Raw genomic sequence first — 20,541 nt, 5'->3', positions numbered from 1 at the left:
GTAAATAAAATTGAAATTATCCGGCCTTTCTTGTAGAGTGACAAGCCTCTACAAAGCTGTGATTTATGGTGGCATGGGTGCATACGGGCAAAAAAATAAATAAAAATGCTGTGCCCCCCCCCCCTCCCCCAATCCTGACATCAGATCTGCACCCCTGTCCATGAATGATGAATTTAATAGGAAGCTGCCGTTCTCCTTCCGTCCTGCAGGCGGCGCTGCGCTCACCGCCCCGCAGCCCCGCAGCCCGCCCGGACCCTCTTTAACGGAGCCTCCTCTGCTGCTCACACTTGCTCTCTTCCCATTGGCTGAGCCCGCGGCCGCTTCCTGCTACGTAGCGCGCTTTGTAACGGCGTTTGTTTTGGTTGTAACGGATGCTGAGGAGGCTCGTCCGTCGGTAGCTCTCACCTGTAAACACACAGCGAACAGACGGTTGTTGTTGTGTTTTTTTATCCGGTTCTTTCTGTCGGTGTGGCGGCAGCAGACTCTGAAGACATGGCCCTGTGCTCCGAGCCTGCTAACGTTAGCTCCGCGGCGAACGGAGAGCTGAGGAAGGGGAGGAAGGTGGCCGTTATCACCGGCATCACCGGACAGGTAACGTCAACAGTCGCCCCCCCGCCGCCGGTAGCATGTAGCTACACTGCTACACATCCTAACGGCTGCTAACGGTTTTTAACGGGAGACGTTTGTTTGTATCAAAACTTCACTCTGTCACCGTTAAATCTCCTTTCCCCCTGAAACTCTATATTACATGTCGTTTACCTCTGTTTTTATTGTCATGTGTTAATTTGAAAAACAGTTAATGCAAAAAAATGTTAAAAATAAAATTAAAAATATATATTTTTTGACGGTTTTTAAAAAATATACACTTGGCAAATAACGTCAAATTCAAATTGTCAAAACTTGGCACAATAAACAACAATATTCACAAACAAAAAACTATAAAAATTAAAGGAAAAATAGAAAATAATTAAATAAAAAAGGAAAGTACAGGACACGAGTTCAAACCATAAAGCCATACAACAAGACTAAATATGTACAGTAAGAAGACTGTTTGATATTTGGGTGTATTTTTAGGTTTTTATTTACAGTTTTTTATTATTATTATTATTATTATTTTTTCTTTTACAAATGTACATTCACTTGTCAAATACCTACAAATTGTCAATATGTTGGCACAAGAAACAACAGGATTCACAAACAAACAAGTACAAGACGTTAGTGCAGGAATACAAGATCATAAATAAGATAAAATTTACACACATTTTAACACCATCATGAACACCCACACACACACACACACACACACACACACACACACACACACACACACACACACACACACACACACACACACACACACACACGCACACACACACACACACTCAATGGTTCACCTAATCTGTTAAAAAAAAAATAGTTTAACATTTGATATTGTTTCAAAATCAATCAAAAATATGAATTGAGATCTAATTTTTGAAAGTTATAGGACGGCAGTTTATTTAAATAATATATAAATAATATATAATAATATAGGATATTAATTTTGGCATATTGCTCTTCTTTGGCATAAGTCCATCAGAAGTATATTTACATCATGATGATTTTTTTTTTTTTTTTTTTTAATTTGTTGGTTTGTTTGAATGAGAGTCCCTGACAGTTTGCTCGTGACCTCGACCATATTTGATGTGTGGGCCAAAATGAATTAATATAATCATCTGTTTGACAGTTTACGTACATGTGAGTGTCAGAGTTACCCATTTGATGTCATGTATAAGTGTGTCATGTGTGGTCTCTGGCAAACTTGGTGATGCCCTTAATGGAGTAATGTTATTGTCATTTGCGCTACGGACACAGTTCTGTCCCTGTTATGGCAAGGCAGGTACCAGGCTGCATGCTGCTGCGGTGGTGGGAAACATTTGTCATGCTTAAGTCACTAAAAGTACATTTCCTAATGGATCATAACCTGAACAAACATCCGGAGCAGAGAGGAGCGGTAGCATGGCAAAACTGGCCTAACTGGTTTTTATGTACAAAGTGAACGACCTGAACATCGGCGGTGGATGGTTTAATCACACCGTTAGTGATGATGTTGTCAAAGCTTGTTTGCTATCACGTTACTCTTACTCTACCCGGCTTTGTTTGGTGTAGTTTCTTTCCCTGGAGGTCGGGGAGTTGTGTCATCATCATGTTTACAATAGGAATCGATAAGGGACCCATAAATCATTTCAAACTCACCCTGAAAGTCAAACACGCCAAGTCCGTACAGTATTATGGTTAAAGACAAGGATGAAACATAGTCAGGGTTGAGTTACGTGATATCGAAACATTGCATTCACACACGTACTCGCCGATACCTGATCCAGCATTTAAGGCAAAAAAACACTGCTGCATCAGCACAGTCTAGGTTTATTACATTATTGAGAGCGATGTTGCAATATGGGATTTACAAGCTATTTGTCAGGTATTTGGCAGATATTCCAATGTGATATTTTGACTTTAAATCTAATTGAATAAGCTATGATAGACGATTGTGTCTATTGCACTTGTTATGGCATCACTAAAAATTCAGTCAGTCTGGATCAACAAGTCAAACTAGATTACACACTATTTAAATTTGTGGCAAAAGGATAAACATCCGTGTGTGTGTGTGTGTGTGTGTGGAGATGTGAATGTAACTGTAAGAACATGTAGGTATGATAATTGAATATTTGGTTATTATGATATGACCGAAGAACCAGGTCGCGGGTACAAGCGGCCGAAATGTGTTTCCTCAGGAGGGGGTCTGGAGTCTCCCTTAGAGAGAGGGTGAGAAGTTCAGCATCCGTGAGGAACTCGGAGTAGAGCCGCTGCTCCTTTGTGTTGAAAGGAGCCAGTTGAGGTGGTTCAGGATCATCTGGTAAGGATGAACCCTGGGCGCCTCCCTAGGGAGGTGTTCCAGGCACGTCCAGCTGGGAGGAGGCCTCGGGGAAGACCCAGGACCAGGTGGAGAGATTAGATCTCCACACTGGCCTGGGAACGCCTCAGGATCCCCCAGTTAGAGCTGGTTAATGTGGCCCGGGAAAGGGAAGTTTGGGGTCCCCTGCTAAAGCTGCTGCCCCCGCGACCCGACCCCGGATAAGAGGCTGAAGATGAGATGAGATGAGATTAGAGGGAGATGAACTTAAAAAAAAGTCTATTTAGGCTTCAAACGGGACACAAACAGCATCCTTATGGGTGACTTGTTTGACCCACCTCAGTCTCCTCCCTACGTGGACCTTTTCTCGTTTGACTTATGACTTAGAAATGGTCGGGCCCTATGTTAGACGTCACCACCTGACTTCCTCCTGTGCTCCCGCCATAAATACGGCCACTGGAGGTCCAGGCGTAGACGTAACAAGCTGCTTTCACAGACGACCTATTTGAAACGTCTGGTAGTGTGAGCAGCAGATGAAGAGCACTGTGGGAGTTAATTTCCAAATAAAAATAGAACAAATAAGCAGCAGGGAATAAGCCGAGACTCGGGGAATGTTTAATGGTTTGAGGTAAAAGTTGTCAGTTGACTGTTCCCACATCGCAGCCCTATCCCCCTAACTATCAGAGGCCTTGGAAAGTCATTTTTTCCTTTGTCAAGCAGCGTTTTCCAAGGCTCCTTCTCCCCTCACCCTCTTTAACGTAACAGAAAGAATAACAGTGTTAATTCACGTACGTACCGCCGGTCATGGGGATACTGTTGAATACTGAGAGCCCATGCTGGAGGCAGGCAGGCATCTGGTTAGACCATCTCACAAGTCACTAGCCGGGGTGTCAGGGTCACGGTGATGCCATAAATCGGCTGGCTAACTACTGTTCATAAATTAAAAGGCAGCATGCTGCTCTGTCTGAATATTTCTGACTGCTGTCACAGTGTGAAGTATCGGGGTGAGAGGCTGTGAGGTATGGGAGACCACCTGAGTGCCAAGGCAGAGCTGCAGAGCCAAGCAGGGGCTCTGGCTGATAGAGCTGTTTTACGATCCGGGGTTATGAAGAGGAGGGGTCCGGCCTCTGCGTCCGACACCAAAACTTTACTTTGGCGCTGAGGTTCACACGTCTTTCTCCTGCTCCTACGCTTTGGGAAAACAGCGCTGCGATACGACCCCTCGAGGCGGTTCGATGCTCATCCTACGAGCCTCTTTTTCTTCATCCTTTCTGCTGACGTTTGATACACTTTTCTTATTCCTCCCTCGCTTTCCTTCCACCGACTCCACTGTTAAAGCAGCACAGGATAGAATCTCCTCTGTTGCTCATAATAGTAATGCTGATGGCTCCTTCAAGACTGATTCCTCATCTGAATGAAGTCTGATAACTTGTAGACAGGGAGAGATGTAAGCTCAGCTGCAGTGACACATGGATAAGAATTAGAAATCCAGATTTATAATGCAGGAAGTCATATTGATACCAGAAGCTTTCTTTATTTAATTTATTTGAGCTGGTCCTGGAGTCGAAAGGGAGAGATTTGGGCTGCACACCAAGTGTTCCTACTTACTAGTGTGTGTGTGTGTGTGTGTTTGTGTGTGTGCGTGCTCACATGCTTGTCTGTATTGTGGTCTGCAATTACAGTGTCGTTAAACCATATCAGGCCTAATTGCAGATCAGCGGCATGCCTGGCAGCTTTTTCCTTGCGGTCTAATGAAAGCACCATTAAAGTGATTAATTTGTAGTTTACACACAATGACACCTACGGTCATGTGTAAATACATGCGTGATGCCTCCAGGCACACACACACACACACACTCACACACACACACACACACACACACACACACACACACACACACACACACACACACACACACACACACACACACACACACACACACACACACACACACACACACACACACACACACACACACACACACCCACCCATAGACATAGTCATTTTCCTCTTCCTCAGTGTTGGACAGGTGATCTAACCTAACTAAAGTATTAAAGGTCACAGAGCAGCCGCTGTGATACTATCGGTGAAGGCCCCAATAATAATTTACCGTTCCACCAGCAGGGGGTACTAAACTCATACTGCTTGGGTTTGTGTTACCCCCCCTCTTCTCTTCTCTTTGGCTATAGGGATGACAGTAACTGTGTTCTTAGTGTTTATTGATGTTTGCTACATTGTATTTGTACTTACTGTTAAGTGAACTCATTTGAGCACACTGTTAATTATGCACAAATACGTTTAAATGCCCAAACTTCTCTTTCGTCTCCACTGATAGCAAACTGAATATCTTTGGGTTTTGAATTTTTCCATGAGTCAACTTGGGCTCTTGGAAATTATGTTTATGATCTTTCCCTTTTAATTATCAATTAAAATGCATGTTTTTAGACCAACTCAAAACATAATTAGCAGATGTAGTCGGTCCTGAAGGTAACATCCTTCATCCATCCTCATGACACAAGAGGAAGAACTTTGTCACCAAAAATGTTGCAATACCTAGAATTATTATGAGTAGTTCATCATGTAAACAGCAAAGAAATTTAATTCATTACAATCAGAATTAAGGCAGCTGATGCGCCTCCATCTCTGATGTCTGTTTTATTGTCAAGAACTTTCCCTATGGCTTTTATAACGGGATGGTCGTTTTTTTGTTATTTCTATTACTTGCATTTTTTTCTTTCCTTGTCTTAAGATACCTACGTATATAAAGTTTATTGACAAAGACTGAAATTGAGTTTGGCTTCTAAATAGCCTTATTCACCATTGTTGTGCAGGAGATGGGTTTCAGTTTTCCTCCAATAGCTTATATGAATAGAGACGTAGCATGGTAGCATATCAGGCACGGTGGTCTGATCTAAATCTGTTGCAGACGTTCTTTAGTTTATGCTAAAAATAACCATCTAAGCTAAGAGTTTGGGGCACAGCTAAGGCCTCCGTGTTTTGGGTACTTATGATATTAACCTCAGCGTGTTTGCTGCATCAAAAACTGGATCTAGACTTGGCATCGAATGTCTCGTCAGATTTGTTATCTTGTTTTACGTTGATCAGTTCTCAGTTTAAATCCTAGCTTTGCCCGTTTTTGTACGGCTGTTCTTGGGTAGACATGAAAAAATGGTTTTGTTTTCTTGAATAAGGCGTTAAAAGAGTGTTGTTTTGTATTGTGTGGATAAAATGTTGCTTCTCTGTACCTCTGCACGTCACTAGAAGAAATATTCTTACCCAAAACGGAATAGAGACACACGCACGCACGCACGCACGCACGCACACACGCACACACACACACACACACACGCGCACACACACGCACACACACACACGTTGCCACCCTCTGTGATCGATGCTTATCCCCCCTCTTAATGAAACCTCACAATGATGATGTGATAATGATGTTGATGGGAATGTTGATTGGAGTTGATGATGGCACCCGGAGGGGCGGTCCTGATGAGCCAACATTGCTCACATTTTTCAGACACATGGACTGATTTAGCCGAACATCAACACCGGCGTTTTTTTCTCCTCTGTCCTTTCACCCTCTCCTGATGTTTTTCACTGTTTACCCATGTCTTTTATTCTTTCTGAGATTCCCCTTCTTCCCCTTTTTGTTTTCCCTAGTTTTATATAATGTCGTTTTTAGGCACTTTCCGTTGATAATGGGATTCTAGTCCTACTGTTTTTTTCTCTTAAAAGAACAACAGAAAATACAGAAAATAACAAACATGAAAAGTATTGTAAACATATTAAAAGACACACAAAGCTCCACCTCTTTACCCGTTTTTGGATGAGCTGGGACGTCCAATCTCAGAACCCATCAGCTATCTATCTGATGGCAGATACTACTATTCTGCTGTATTAACTGCCATAACATTTAAGTCATATTCACATTACTATAGATATTATTATAGTTACTGGAAGTCTGCTTGTCTCTGTCTTTGTGTCTGTCTGTCCATCTGTCTGTCTTTTCTCTCTTTCTCTCTCCTTCTCTTCCTCCCTCCGGTGCAGACAGATGTGCGTCCTCCACAGAGCTGGGTCTGTCTGACGTTCCTGTCTGTTATAGTGAAGGTTTTCGTCTCTACGGGGGAATTGTTGGGTCTCTGTAAATCATAAATAAGTCATAGAGTGTGGTCTTTACCTACTCTGTGTCCTGAGATAACTTTTGTCATGATTTGGCACTATAAATAAAATTGAATTGAATTGAATAGATAAGCCTCTGGGGGCATCGCCTAATATATTGAGCTTTCCAGTGTAGTCAGCGGATATGCGGGCCAAGACTTCCTCTTCCAAGCGGTGCTCGACGTTTACGATCCGAATAGCAACTTGAGACGCGGCGTTTGGGGGACGGAGTCTCTATAAATGGATCTATGAATGCAGATGAATAATAACGAAAAGCTAAATTGTGGTCAGACAACAGTCCGTTTGTTCACAGTCCAAAGCATGCTCGCAGTTGATCAGATCTTGTCCCGTTGCCTACAGATTCTGCTTTACATGCAGGATCTATAGAGATTAGAATACTATTGAGCTTCATTTTGCTTCTTCAGAAACCTCCTAGTGACGTCACAGAGTCTACCTCCATATTTTATACAAGCTAAAGTCAAAACAGCAGCACTGGCACATTTCAGTCCTTGAAGTGTCAAAGATATTGTTTTTAAAATCATTTAACATCACAAGTGTTAGGAATCATACAGTATTTGCGTTTACATCGGCAGTAATTTGATGTATCTTCTTCTGTTTCAATCCTAATTAAGTTTTGTCTTTGTAATCCCCCAAAACTTGCAACATCATCAACTGATTTAACGTGTAATGACACAAATTCCTTTAATTACAGAAGTTAGATTCATTAAAACATGAAAATAAAAGTCTGCTTAGCGCCACACGGGAGAAAAGGATCAATCCTGAGTTCACCCCACTCTGTTCAGAGGTTGTAAAATACCTGTATGCAGCACAGTTTTCTTTACAGATCCTCCGGGGATTAATTTAACACTTTCATAGCACCAGTATTTAAATATGACTTCAATTAAACGTTGCCCTCCCGTTGCTGAACCAGACACTCTGGCTTATATTCAGAGGTGCAGAGTAGAGAGATCATATTGTGTCAAAGGCCAAAATGAGTCTTTTAGGATTTTGAGGTGTGACATTGACCTGGCAGGTGGGCATGTAGTTCAGTGTGTGTGTGTGTGTGTGTGTGTCCAGTCCACACAACCCCCTGCTCCCACGAAGCGCCCAGCTCCCCATAACAGGAAACAGCGAGGTGAGGCCAGGGTTTATGGGCTAATACGGCCTCAAAGGAGCCTCTTGTTTTGAAACAGAGCTGCAGCTCTTCAGGCTTGTTTTCCATATTGGTCTGGCGTGGAACGCTTTGACCCTGGCACAGGGGCAGGAAAACATGACACCGGCCGAAGCTTTGAACGCCGTGGGGACGGGCGAGGGGCTGCCAGTGCCCGTGCCCATCTCCCTCCCTCCCTCCCTCCCTCCCGGGTTCAGGCAGAAACAGGTTGAGCATCAGTGCCAGCGACCGCACAACCCGAGCGTTCAACCTGCAGAACTGCAAGTTATCTTCACAACATTTACAGGAAGGCATACATTCATTTCTGTAACACAAGAAAAACATTTGCCGTTAGTGAGTCTTTAGAGGATTTGACTAGAGGTTTATCATTTTTAATCCTGTGCAACTTTAAATTGAGATAAAAGTCTTTATTCACAGCCGCATGTGACGGCTTTAATCTTCTCCAGGGTGTTCATAAGATAAACTTTATCGATCCCATATTGGGGAAAATAACAAGTTACAGCAGCTGGAGGGTTTAAAAAAGCAAGAGAACAAGATAGAAATACAAATGAGATAAAATAAAAGAATAAGAAGCTGTAATATAGTCAAGCAGCATGATAAACAGTATATAGAGAAATATTATCAAGAAATCACCTGCTTGGATTTAAAGCTACTGTTTACATTCTCAACTTATTTCCATACAGTATGTAAATCAACTCAAAAGCATATTTTTGTCGCATGATGTTGATATGCACATTTAAAATCAATCCTCCTTTAAAACTCAAAAATAACATTTATAGCTTGGAGAGGAGTGAAAGCAGACATATATAATGTAGACTGGCTACGTATTTCACATTGCAGTCTCCCCTTCTGCTATCTCTTCCAGGGCGCAGCTGCTGCGTCCGGGGCTTAGCGTCACCCAACACAGTGGTCATTGGTTTAAAGGAATACGAACAAGTCAGGACGTTTTTGGGTGCATGTAGACCATCCTCCAGTGCCATAGGTCTGGTAATCCAAGAGTATGGACTACTTTACTCCAGCAGGTGTCAAATGTCTTTAAATTTATAATCATAATCATTGGGCAATTCATAGTTACCAATGGCTGCCAGAAAGAAGTCAGATGAATTCAAAATATTAGACTGCAGCATGCGTTGGGTTTGCGCGGTGGCAGCGTGGATGCAACCGATGTTCTCCTGGAAATATTTATTTGTATTTTAACCTTTTAACGCCTATGTAAACCTGTCAGTGCTCATTTTGTTTGAAACTGGACTTGTTGGTAGGATAAGCTGCACGGTGTGACACTTCAAAGCGGGTTTTCCAGACACGTAGCTCTTTTTAATTTCGACTCCCATGTCAGTCAATCTGCGGAGTGGAAGGGACTCTGTTTTCTGGAGCTGCGAGTGGGTTGATGTGTCAAAACTGGGCCTAGGGGTAAATTACATTCATGTTTTTGAGCAATTATTCCCCTGTATTTTTAGGAAAAACTCCTGTAGAATGAGTGGGAACCCTGCTATCAACGAGGCTGTCAGGGCTGTCAGCTTCTTTTCTTCTGCCCTCTAGTGGCCATTAATCAGCTGATGCCACTTTAATGCAACTCACTGAGAACTTCACCTAAGAGATAAAGTTACTCACCTTCTTTACAAACAATTACCTGATTTTTATCCCAGCTTGTATTTGTCAGTTTTGGGAGGGTTCATTACTTGATGTCAGACTTCGCCCACCTGTACAGCCTCTCCAGAAAGAGGCCGTAACGCAGCCCAAAACATGGCCATCCTGCCTGATGCTGAGCGCAGGTTCTTGGGTGTCCTCTGATCCCCCCCCCCCCCCCCCCCCCCCCCCAAACCCTTCACTCCTCTGCCCTCTGCTGCTGCACCTTGACGGTCACCCCCAGACCTGGAGAGGATGCATGGCGCTGCTGGCAGTGTGAGATTATGTGTGTGATTGTGTGAGTGTGTGTGTATGTGTGTGTGTGTGTGTGTGTGCGCATATGTGAGGGGGATTGAGGGATGAATGCCATGACTAGCTCGGAATGTTCCAGAGTGTTCCAGAATGTGCGGTCGGAAAGTCTGAGCAGGGAAAAAAGACGAGGAGTAACATGGGTGAGGGGAACAAGACCTTATTGACAGGGCTCGCTCTCACACACACACACACACACACAGGCACAAGCATACGCACACGCACACACAGCTCCTGATTCATGTGGATGTTACACCTAAAGATCCCAGGACGCTGTGCTTAGCTGCAGTGTGGAGGTTTCCGGAGGGTCGTGGTGCAACGCCATGAAAGAGTTAAATTTTCATGGAGTGAACAATTCCAGCGAATCTCTGCACCCGCCAGCTTCACCAAGAACAATTGTATTAAAATAGCGTTTTCTGCAAAAGCTTTTCTCTGAAGCATCCAATATGACATTACATTAAGACATCTGTTGGCGTAATCGTCAATTTATAATAAAAAATGAGTATTTACTTTAACTATTAAGCAGGAAACGGCTTTTGCGTCATTAGAAAGTGTCGCTCAAAAGAACCGTGATGACGTTTACACTATTTTACCATCGTTCATATACACGTTTCTCTTTTTTCAGTCTCATTGTTTCAATTTTTTTCAGTTTTCACTTGTAAAATAAAATAATTTTTATCTATCTAACACTTCACTGAACACAGACAGGAACTTATAAATATATATTATATTATATTATATTATATAAAGTGTAGAAGCATAAGCCAGCATTTGTTCTTCATCAAGTGCAGAGGTTGGGTTTGCTCTGTTTTGAAGAAATGGATTATTCTAAATCAAAACAAAATATTTTCAGTCTGGATCCTCTGCGAGTATTCATTATTTTAAACATCCTAGGAATGTAATAATTATTGTAATATGGATTTTCCTTCCTCCCTTGGCCTAATAGATTATTCAGTTGATGCTTAAATTTTAATCATGTAATTAAAACTATTGCTAAAATTACATTATGTCAAATTATTAATCAGTTAACTCATCAATAGTCTATTTATTATTATAACACAGAATAAGAAGGTAATAACTTGGACTATTCCATCAAAATCCATCTCACATCATCTATTAATAATGAATTAATACATATTAAAAATCTAGCTTTTCTTTCTATTTAGCAGATGATTTGTTTAGAAAAATTAATAAAAAACACGTTATCTCTCTGCCTTTCAGAAGCCCTGATCTACTACTGCCATGAACAACAACAGATTATTAACATAACTTAAGGTTTATCTTTTTATAATAAGATAGCAGTTATTACATCCACATGTTGTCCTGTTTGTACGTCTGCTGCTGGTTGCGGTACATACTGGAGTATCTCTTTTGGTTCCCCAAAAGACAAAGTTTGTGTCCTATAGTAAGAGTGTGTGAATTATTTTCACTTTGTGATATCTTCTATCTGTTATCCCAAACTTGGACCACATTAAAGCGTTTTTTTATTATATTATTTTCCATTTGACAGGTTTAAAGTGGTGTTGTCTTGTGTCTTTTCAGGATGGTTCCTACCTGGCTGAGTTCCTGCTCGCTAAAGGCTACGAGGTGAGAGAGAAACCCAGACTGCGGCCTTAACGTTACCAAGAATTTCTCCTGTGAAAGCTCACACACACATACGCAGAAATGAATGCAGACACCCGTGATTGCCAACAAACACAGACGCACACAGCGACATTCCCTCGATAAGCTTCTTCCAGCCACAGCAGTGCGTGGGCGCTCCTGAGGGATCGTGACGTAACGTGACTTCGTACGCGGAATGACTCGCACCTCACCCTGATAAGACCCTTTGTGCTGCTTCAAGCCTGTTAACCCCTCACCTTTTACCCCTGGGTCGGACCATTAACAAGGAAATTGTTGTTATTATACGGTCATACGAGTGAGGTCACTAACTTTCACCTGCTGCCCGATGTGTTTTCAGGAGCGCAAAAAGTCAACAGCCTGTCGGTGGATGCAGAGGTTAACAAGCTGTTTCTGCTGCGCAAGGCTTCAGCGCCGGTTTCACACCCGTGAAAAGTGACTAAACATACAGTACAACGCACTTGCATAAACAAGTTTTGCACCAGTGCGCATTGTGTGTTCCCGACAGTAGCTGAATGACTTCATTTCCCCCCACATGTGTAGCAGCATACACAAACAGGCACATACACCTTCATCTCAGCCTGCCTGGTCAGCTTCGCCATCTGCTGCCTGCCTCAGAGACGGCACAGAGGAAGTGGACTGGGCCCAGGTTGGGCACGCTGCACGTTGAGGGGGTGCAGGGTTGGAGAGGGGTGGCGTTAAAGAGGAGCGGGCATTCAGGCAGGAAGTGCACAGTGAATAAAGGAAGTGAGGTCAGGGCACAGTGTTCTCCCACTAATGGACTCCCCCTGGATCAGGTTCTGTTATCTTCCCCGAGCAGAGCTTCCTCGCACGTCCCCCTCAGAACACAGAGCACAGATCAGATCACAGGCAGTGTAAAAACACAGCGAGCTGGAGCCATGGCACACAATATTATAACATCAACTTTTGTGATACAAAATACTGCACGGGTCCAACACAGTAAATCAAAGTAGGCCACTATATTATATCACATTAGATATCTTTTAAATGTTACATTTAGGAATGTAGGGGTTAACCATTTTTTCATATCAGCAGTTACACAATGTCAAAGTTTCCTAACTGTAAGAATTGTATAAGTTATGATATCTTTGGTGTCCTGATTTCTGCGTTGTTGCCCTGTGAAAACCAATCCCACGGGTCACGTAACACGTGTGTGTGTGTGTATGACTCGTCGTTTGTCTTGTGTTTGAGAGAGTTGTACCACTGACCTGAAGCATTGAGAAGAAGAGCTGTAAAAATGTCAGAGGCAACTGATATTCCAGCTTTAAATCAGCTAAAAAAGCTCCTTAAATTGTCAGTGGGAGCATTTTCGATATCTACAAAATTAGCAGGGAGTTGTTGCAGAAGATGGATATCCAAAGTGTATATAAGTGTCTAAAAGTTAGTGCAAAGGGTCCAATACTTGGAACATGTTTCAACATTTACTTCCTGAATCTTTTGGGGATATGTAGTAGTTACCTGGATGTAACTTCAGTTCTATGAGGACCCTCTAGTTTCAGTCTAAAGTAGGCGGACATGTTTTATGTGCAGGACCAAGAGAATGCTTCTGTCTTTTTAAATCGTTCAATAATAATAATCATGAAAACATTTTAGACCAGGGGTGCCCAAAACTGCTCCTGGAGGGCCACTGTCCTGCATGTTTCAGGTTTCTCTCTGCTCTAACACACCTGAGTCCAATGAAGTGCTCGTTATCAAGCAGCTGAAGCTTGTCACAGGTTTGATAATCATTAGACGTGTGTTGGAGCAGGGAGAAACCTAAAACATGCAGGACAGCAGCTCTCCAGGAGCAGGATTGGGCAGCCCTGCTTTAGACAATAAAAATGAAAGTTGTGTGTAAAGTAACCTAAGCATACTAATGACTGTTGTAATGTTCAAACTGAAGTGGTCGACATAGTCACTGTGAAACAAAAGAAAGACGGTGTGTCTCCTTCTCTCACAGGTTCATGGTATTTTGCGTCGCTCCAGCTCCTTCAACACGGGTCGCATTGAGCATCTCTACCAGAACCCCCAGACGCACACGGAAGGCAGTAAGTGTCCCGTCCACATCACCATCATTGCTAGCTATTTCTGCTGTTGCCATGGGATACTTGGAAAGATCGTGGCGCAGCTCAACTCATTTAAAAACAGAATTTATGAATTGGTTAAATGAATATATCACCTGTTATACCCGAACGCTACAGTGGCGTAAGAAGGCGTGAAAACCAGGCAGTATGTGAGTAACGCGGAGCTAAAAGTAACATAGAAAGTGTAGAAATAAAAAGCTAAAGTAATCAGTAACAGTTCAAATAATTAGCTAAAAGAAATGGATACACAGTTGAGAATGGTGTTATTAATTTTTCATATAGATTGGGAATCCGTAAAGGTACGTGCGTTGATCTGAGAGGGCTGTCGGAGTCCGTCAGACCCAAAACGCTGGGACCCACTGGTCTACACCACCAGTATCGCAGTGTAGAGTTCATCCTTCAAGTTCCACATCCACCCATAGTTTCAGATCCTGAACAGATCCTGAACAGAACAAGTTTACTCCTTTTCACACACAGGCAGTCTATATTTATATTCAAGCTGTAGGGCAGGAATAACGTTTTACTCATTAGCCCATTAAGAAGTATTATTTTGACTTATTACTTAGTATCTAAAGTAATTAGTTACGTTACTCTTTATGTTACTGTATTATTTTTTTAATTAAAAAGTGGTGGACGACCTGTTTAGCGAGCGTCTTTCAGGACTGAATCCACTTTATTGCAACAATAACAATAACCTGACAGGAGGAGTCAACAAACACACTCTCAATTTTGGGATACAGTATATGTTTATATTTATACATACATATATTTATATATAACAGTAATAGAAAAAAGCAACAGCTTCTCTTGACTTTTCAACCAATGTTTCTTTGCATTTTCCCGCATAAGAGCAGCAAGGAGTATTTATGAGCATCTAAGTTTACAGAACCTAAAACGTCTACCGCCTTCATCTCTCAGCCATCAGAGTTTGACCGGCAGCTGCAAGAAGTGCGTCCGTACTGTCCAGTACACCAGCAAAACCACTCTGTATAATAATGACAATAGTTCTCGAAAGTCCCTCTTCCTGTCCGTCATCCTCCATCTTTCCTTTATTTTTTGGCCTCAGCTGACGTGACCTGGTCTGAGGGTTTAGATGTTAAGGACCGAAATGTTGGAATCACTGTGAGTGTGTCATTGTGTGTGTCCGTCAGACATGAAGCTGCATTATGGAGATCTGACCGACAGCACGTGCCTGGTGAAGATCATCAACCAGGTGAAGCCGACGGAGATCTACAACCTGGGCGCACAGAGTCATGTCAAGGTAGCGTGATCCCACAGACCCACACGTCTCCAGCACTCTCCTGGATCTTTACTCCGCGCAGCTCTCCGCGCTGAGTCACATGAAGCCCACATTTCCGACAAACCCCGTTTACTTGCTTCCCATTCCCTAGAATCACTGCTCACAGGTTTGTTTTTGAAGAGCCAGACAATGGAAAGAGCTGATAACAGTGTTGATAGCAGTGAACGGGAGTAATGGAGGTTGTATGTGGCTTCTGTTTTATGCCTTGAAAGCTCGTCCACAATAAACAGGTTTCCAGTGAAGTCTGACCTGATGACTCACGGTGTAAATTGACATGGTTGTTGAGGCTGCTAATAGTTTTTTGTGATGTTCTGGCTTGATTGACTTTTATTCACAGGAAACATTTTATTTTTATTCAAAGTTAAGTGTTATAACATACCATGATACAGGTTCGGGCGATTGTTTCTGTTTTTACATGTCTTGAGTCTGTCTCAGCATCTGAGGGCGCACTCACACTGTCCTTCCGAACCGTGCCCCGTGCTTTAGGGTCCTTGTCCCCCGTCCAGGCCCGTTTGTACTCACACTACCTGGGTCTCGGCCAATGCTTCTTGCTGCCTATACGTCATCACGCCGTAACACGTCACACGCATTGATGACGTCATGGCGATGCGTGGCTTTGTTTCCAAATCTTTCCGTAGACCTCAGAGTTTTTGTGCGTCTTGTCGACTGTTTTTGAATCTTTTCATCGACCAAATCTGCAGTAAACACTCCACCTCTGCATCACACCAACGTGAACCTTTCGCCGCCATTGTTGTTGTTGTTAAATGTCCGCGCATGGTCCCTCCTTCTATTTTCTATGTCCGAACACATATTTTCTATGTTCACACCCTGATCCTCAAGCATAGATGAGGAGTGGGCTACAGGGGTCTGAGCTCTCTCCAGACCTCCACATGTCTTTCATTTCTGATACTTTCATATGTGTAAAGTTCCCCTTTAAAAGAAATATTGATTGATTGAACTTGAGGAGGATTGCCTGGAAAGTCGAGCAGATTTCACAAGTTTTCAGGTTTATTTGACTAACAAGAGTTGTAGCCAGTGACTGCAGAGAAAGTTACGCTCTCTCTGCAGTAATTTAAGGTATGTAAGACCTGTAATGAATGAGCTCAAACATACATCTTTCACACCTCCGTTTTCTCTTGCCTGACTTATGTTTCCACTATAGCATGTAGAAAATGTAAAAACCTTCCCGTCTATTAAAATCATTATTTGTCAAGTTGAAACTCGGTGGTTGGCGGTTCCTCCGCAAATATAGTTCCCTGTGTTGGAGTGTGTGTGCATGTGTGCTGATCTGCTGCGAGTGTTTTACAGCAGACGATGTTAAAAAGGGCGCTCTCTCAGTTCTGGGAAGCGAGCAGCTCATGTGAGGAGGATGCTGGAGCTGATGGGACAGGAAGTAACGTTTTCTTGGATGGGTCAGTCTGTGCCACAATGTCCCCTTTGTCTTGGAGCTCCGCGGTGATCCCAAGAGATCCCTCGGCGCCGCTCCCCCCTCCTCCTCCTCCTCCTCCTCCTCCTGCCCCTCCACACTGGGATCTGACACACAGTCTCCAGGCAGCGCTGCTCCTCCTTCACCATGGCGTTTTGGGTGGGACATGGAGCCAAAGAGCTTAGTCACATCATAGATAATAAGGCCATTTGTAATGTGAACATGAGACGCTGCTTTTCAATAGTAGTAGTTGTCTTTATTGAATCCAACCATTTCATCAGTGATTTAAACTTGATTTCAGTCTTTGACTCCCGCAGTAAAACTGGAAGAGCCAGGTCAGCTGCACATCTCTGGGGTGTGGTATGAGCTGAAATTAATCACAGTTCATTATTTTTTCTATATTTTTCCCTTTTCTCAGTTATTATAAAAAAGTTTCATTTTCAGAAATCTTTCATTTGCCTAATGAAGGAATAAATGTGCCATAAATGTACCTTTCTACGTTTTTTTTGCCGCTTTTCACCTACTCTCCTCTCTCCTACACACTTTTCTCATGAAAGAGATGTGCAAGGTATTCTGAAACCAGCATAAGTCTGAAGTTAAAGCCACTGAGGGGCTGCAGAGACTGAGACAGCTTCTGCTTCTTGCTCTGATGGAATATTTATTGCTCCCTGTTAATGATCTTCAACACATTACATGGAAGAATCTATATAACCCTTGTCCATAAATTTCTATACAGCCACACATTTCACCTAGCATAGTGGTCAAAAACAGTTTGTGCTCCTCGTTCACGCAGCACCTGTCTCCTTAGAGAAAGTTCCTACCTATATTGTAAATGACACTACAGGCACTGTAGGTAGCCCGCAAACCAGACGACTCAGCCGAGCTCACGCTATTTCACACGGGGCGGGTTCAAGACGAAGAATCACCGAAACAAACCTGCCTGATAAAGTGGTTATGGCTTAACTGTCAGCAAACAGTTGCTTATTTATAAGTCAGAGTGAAGCGATCATTCATTCAGAGTCATGTTTGTGTCCATGTGATGAATGTAAGTCCAGTATATCACTCTTAGCTCTGGTTTGGTCGCCACCACCGACTTCTGAGAGACATGTCTCAGTCTTTAGCTGCTAAATGCTTCACTTTCTTCACCAACTAGTTGCTAACTCTGTCCGTTGGGCAGGTAGTGTACAGTGGGTTTAGTTTAGCCTGTTTGATAAGCTGTTTGCTGCTGTTGATAGAAAATTAACAGTTTTGATAATTGACTCAGCGTTTAAGTGTTTTTTGAAACACAAATGTGAGAAATTCTCTTGTTCTAGCTTCTCTAATGTGAGGATTTACTGTTTTTTGCTGTTTTTATTGCATCATATATTTGGGTTTTGATGCAAACCCAGGAGTTTTATGTGAGATGTTGGGTTTACAAACACTTTGGTTCTCATTTGTAAAGGCTAAAGGAATAAAAGATTGATTGCTCAATGATAAAAATAGCATAAAAGTTTGGCTAAGAAAATAGAGAGAGGAAAGACAGAAGAAAAGGAAGACAGACAGAGAAAAAGAGAGTGGGAGAATAAGGGAGAAGGACCATGACTCCTCTCTCCACATCCTTTGTGGTCAGAGGCCGTGACTCTGCTCCCACCTCCCACCTCCCACCTCCCACATGGCAGATCATCCTCAGGCCACACACACACTCTGAGTGATAGAAAATCCCTCTACCTGTACGCAGCTCTTCTGTGTTTATTTGTTTCCACACCAATAAACCCCGCTCTGGTAGCTCCTCACCACATGCTGCCCGCTCCGAACAGCTGAGCCGGCCGATTACTGGCAGCGGCGGTGTGGAGCAATTTCCAGTCCGTCCCACCACAGAGGAAAAGATCACTCACGCCGGCTACTCGGCATCTCTCTCTCTTCCTTCCCATCAGTCCTCTCCCCGCTCCCAGCGCCTCACAAGGAATCCCTTCTGAATTCTTTGAGTTGTAGTACTGCTTTGAGTTGGGGTGTCTGTGTGTGTGGGTGCTGGTTTCCGCTGTAGAGAGTCATCACTGAGAACAGAGTGAAGGTTATTTCTAATGCTGCAGGGGCGGAGGCGGACAGGGAATAGGGGACGGACACTGGAGGGCCAGAAAGGCAGCCAGCTGCAGTATCAAAAGCACACGATCAAAACACAAGAATATTCTGTCTTTTCTATGTGTGAAGAGTTTGATCTCTTGGCTCAGGCGTCTTTCCCTAAAGTAATATTTAAAATATGTTATCATTAGCTACAGGAAAGGTGCCAAAAACAGTTTATTATAATACTCGTTTACGCTGTGGGGATGGATTGAAAGTGTTCAGTGTGTATTTAAAAGAAAAAACAGAAGAAAGAGTTTACAGACACACCATTGGCTGTACTCATGTTTTTTTTTAGCTAAATGCTAACGTTAGCATGATAACTCAGTTAAGTGTCGACATGCTGGTGTTTAGCAGATGTTAACCATGGTCACCATTTTATTTTAACATTCAGACTCTGAACTGTTCTGTACAGCCTAAGTTTGACATTTGAATTTAATTCTTCTTTTTTTATTTAAATTATTATATTATTATTTATTTAGTTTAAACCTGTTGTTTCTGCACAGTAGCAGATAAAGATCTGGATGCACTAATATTATTAGTACTATACTATTTGTAGAATCAGAGAACAGTAGTGGCTGCGTATTGTTTGTGAGTCAAACATTCCCAATAATAATTTCCAACACCATGTTTGTTATCTACCAACATATTCTGCTTCAGTCTATGTTTGTTGTTGTTTGCCATTCAAAAACATTTGCACTGGGATCTGAAAGCTGTTCCTCTTGCCGCACCCAAAAGAGCGATTACATTTATAAAACCACTATAAAGACAAATCTTTCTCCTGTATTCTCAACACTAACTTTTAAAAGTTGTTGTCACGCTGGCAACACCTAAACGCCTAAAAGGAACCAATATGCTAATCAGAACTGCGTAGCATTGTAAAGTTACCTAACAGACTAATGAGTTGGTCCGTCCCAGTTGGCTCTGTAGTGTGTACCAACCAACCACACCCACAGTTTCATCCAGAACTTCTTCTTCTGTGTCTGGTCAGAAACTTTCAGGAATGCAGCTTGAGTGACAGCTGTGAGGTCAGTTGGGACTTATGTGGCAGAGCAGGTAATGTGTCTAGTTAGTGGGCTCCAAATGAGACTCCATGGTCAAAGCATTCATTTTGTGTTTCCAAACCAGAGCATTGATGTGAAGTGCTAAAAATAAGGACCACCATGAACATATGGAGGGATTTGACGTCTTTGTTTTCACTGTTTTGACGGGTTAACGGACCAGACAGAAAACGAGCGACCGATCTCCCTAAAAAAAATAGAAAAATAAACACTCATGAATTACGCAGCGTTCCGACAATAATAGGAATGGGCTAATATTTTGGAAAGTGCGCTCCTGAAATATGCATGAACAACGAACCCGAAATGGGGAAGTGCTTCCAGGCCGCTCACTGTTAATCTGTTCTGCATCTGAGGGTCCAACACGACCCCATTGTGTTCTCCCACTGAAGCGCTTCACAGGAAAGGCCGCGAACAAAACCCCTCGACGTCGCTCGCTCCGTGCGAGTTCTCCCACCTGCAGCTGTCACAGCAGACACACGGGGAGACGGGCTGAATTATTAACACGCCTCGCTCATGACAGGGAAAATGACATGGCACGAAGGAGGGGGGGGTGAAGAGACGGATAAGGTGGAAAGAGTTTTGGGAGGTGAGGGGGCGTATCTAATGAAGCAACACTTAGTTTCCACTTTATTATTGTTTGTGGCTTTTAAAGACAAAAGTGCAGATTGCATCCAGGAGACAGACTTCCTTCATCTGCCGTATATCCTTCATTATCCGTATCCGAATTCCTCCTCAGAAGGACTTATTATCATGCTATTATCTTCTTACTGCTCGCGCTCTCTCTGC

The 20,541-nt window shown here is 42.8% G+C and overlaps 1 protein-coding gene across 1 annotated transcript in view; it reads left to right on the top strand.

Moving 5' to 3' along the window:
* Positions 1-357: 357 nt before the first annotated feature.
* Positions 358-20,541, top strand: part of gmds (GDP-mannose 4,6-dehydratase) — a 189,605-nt gene continuing 169,421 nt past the window's right edge. The window contains exons 1-4 of the mRNA XM_083940494.1: positions 358-591; positions 11,710-11,754; positions 13,748-13,835; positions 15,023-15,132. Coding sequence (XP_083796620.1) covers positions 493-591; positions 11,710-11,754; positions 13,748-13,835; positions 15,023-15,132 — 342 coding nt within the window. The 5' untranslated portion in view covers positions 358-492. The remainder of the gene's footprint in view (positions 592-11,709; positions 11,755-13,747; positions 13,836-15,022; positions 15,133-20,541) is intronic.

This window comes from Echiichthys vipera (genome assembly GCF_963691815.1).
Source record: "Echiichthys vipera genome assembly, chromosome: 3".
Taxonomy (NCBI): Eukaryota; Metazoa; Chordata; class Actinopteri; order Perciformes; family Trachinidae; genus Echiichthys; species Echiichthys vipera.
The sequence above is the reverse complement of the archived record's forward strand: the minus strand, read 5'-3'. Positions and strand labels throughout refer to the sequence as shown.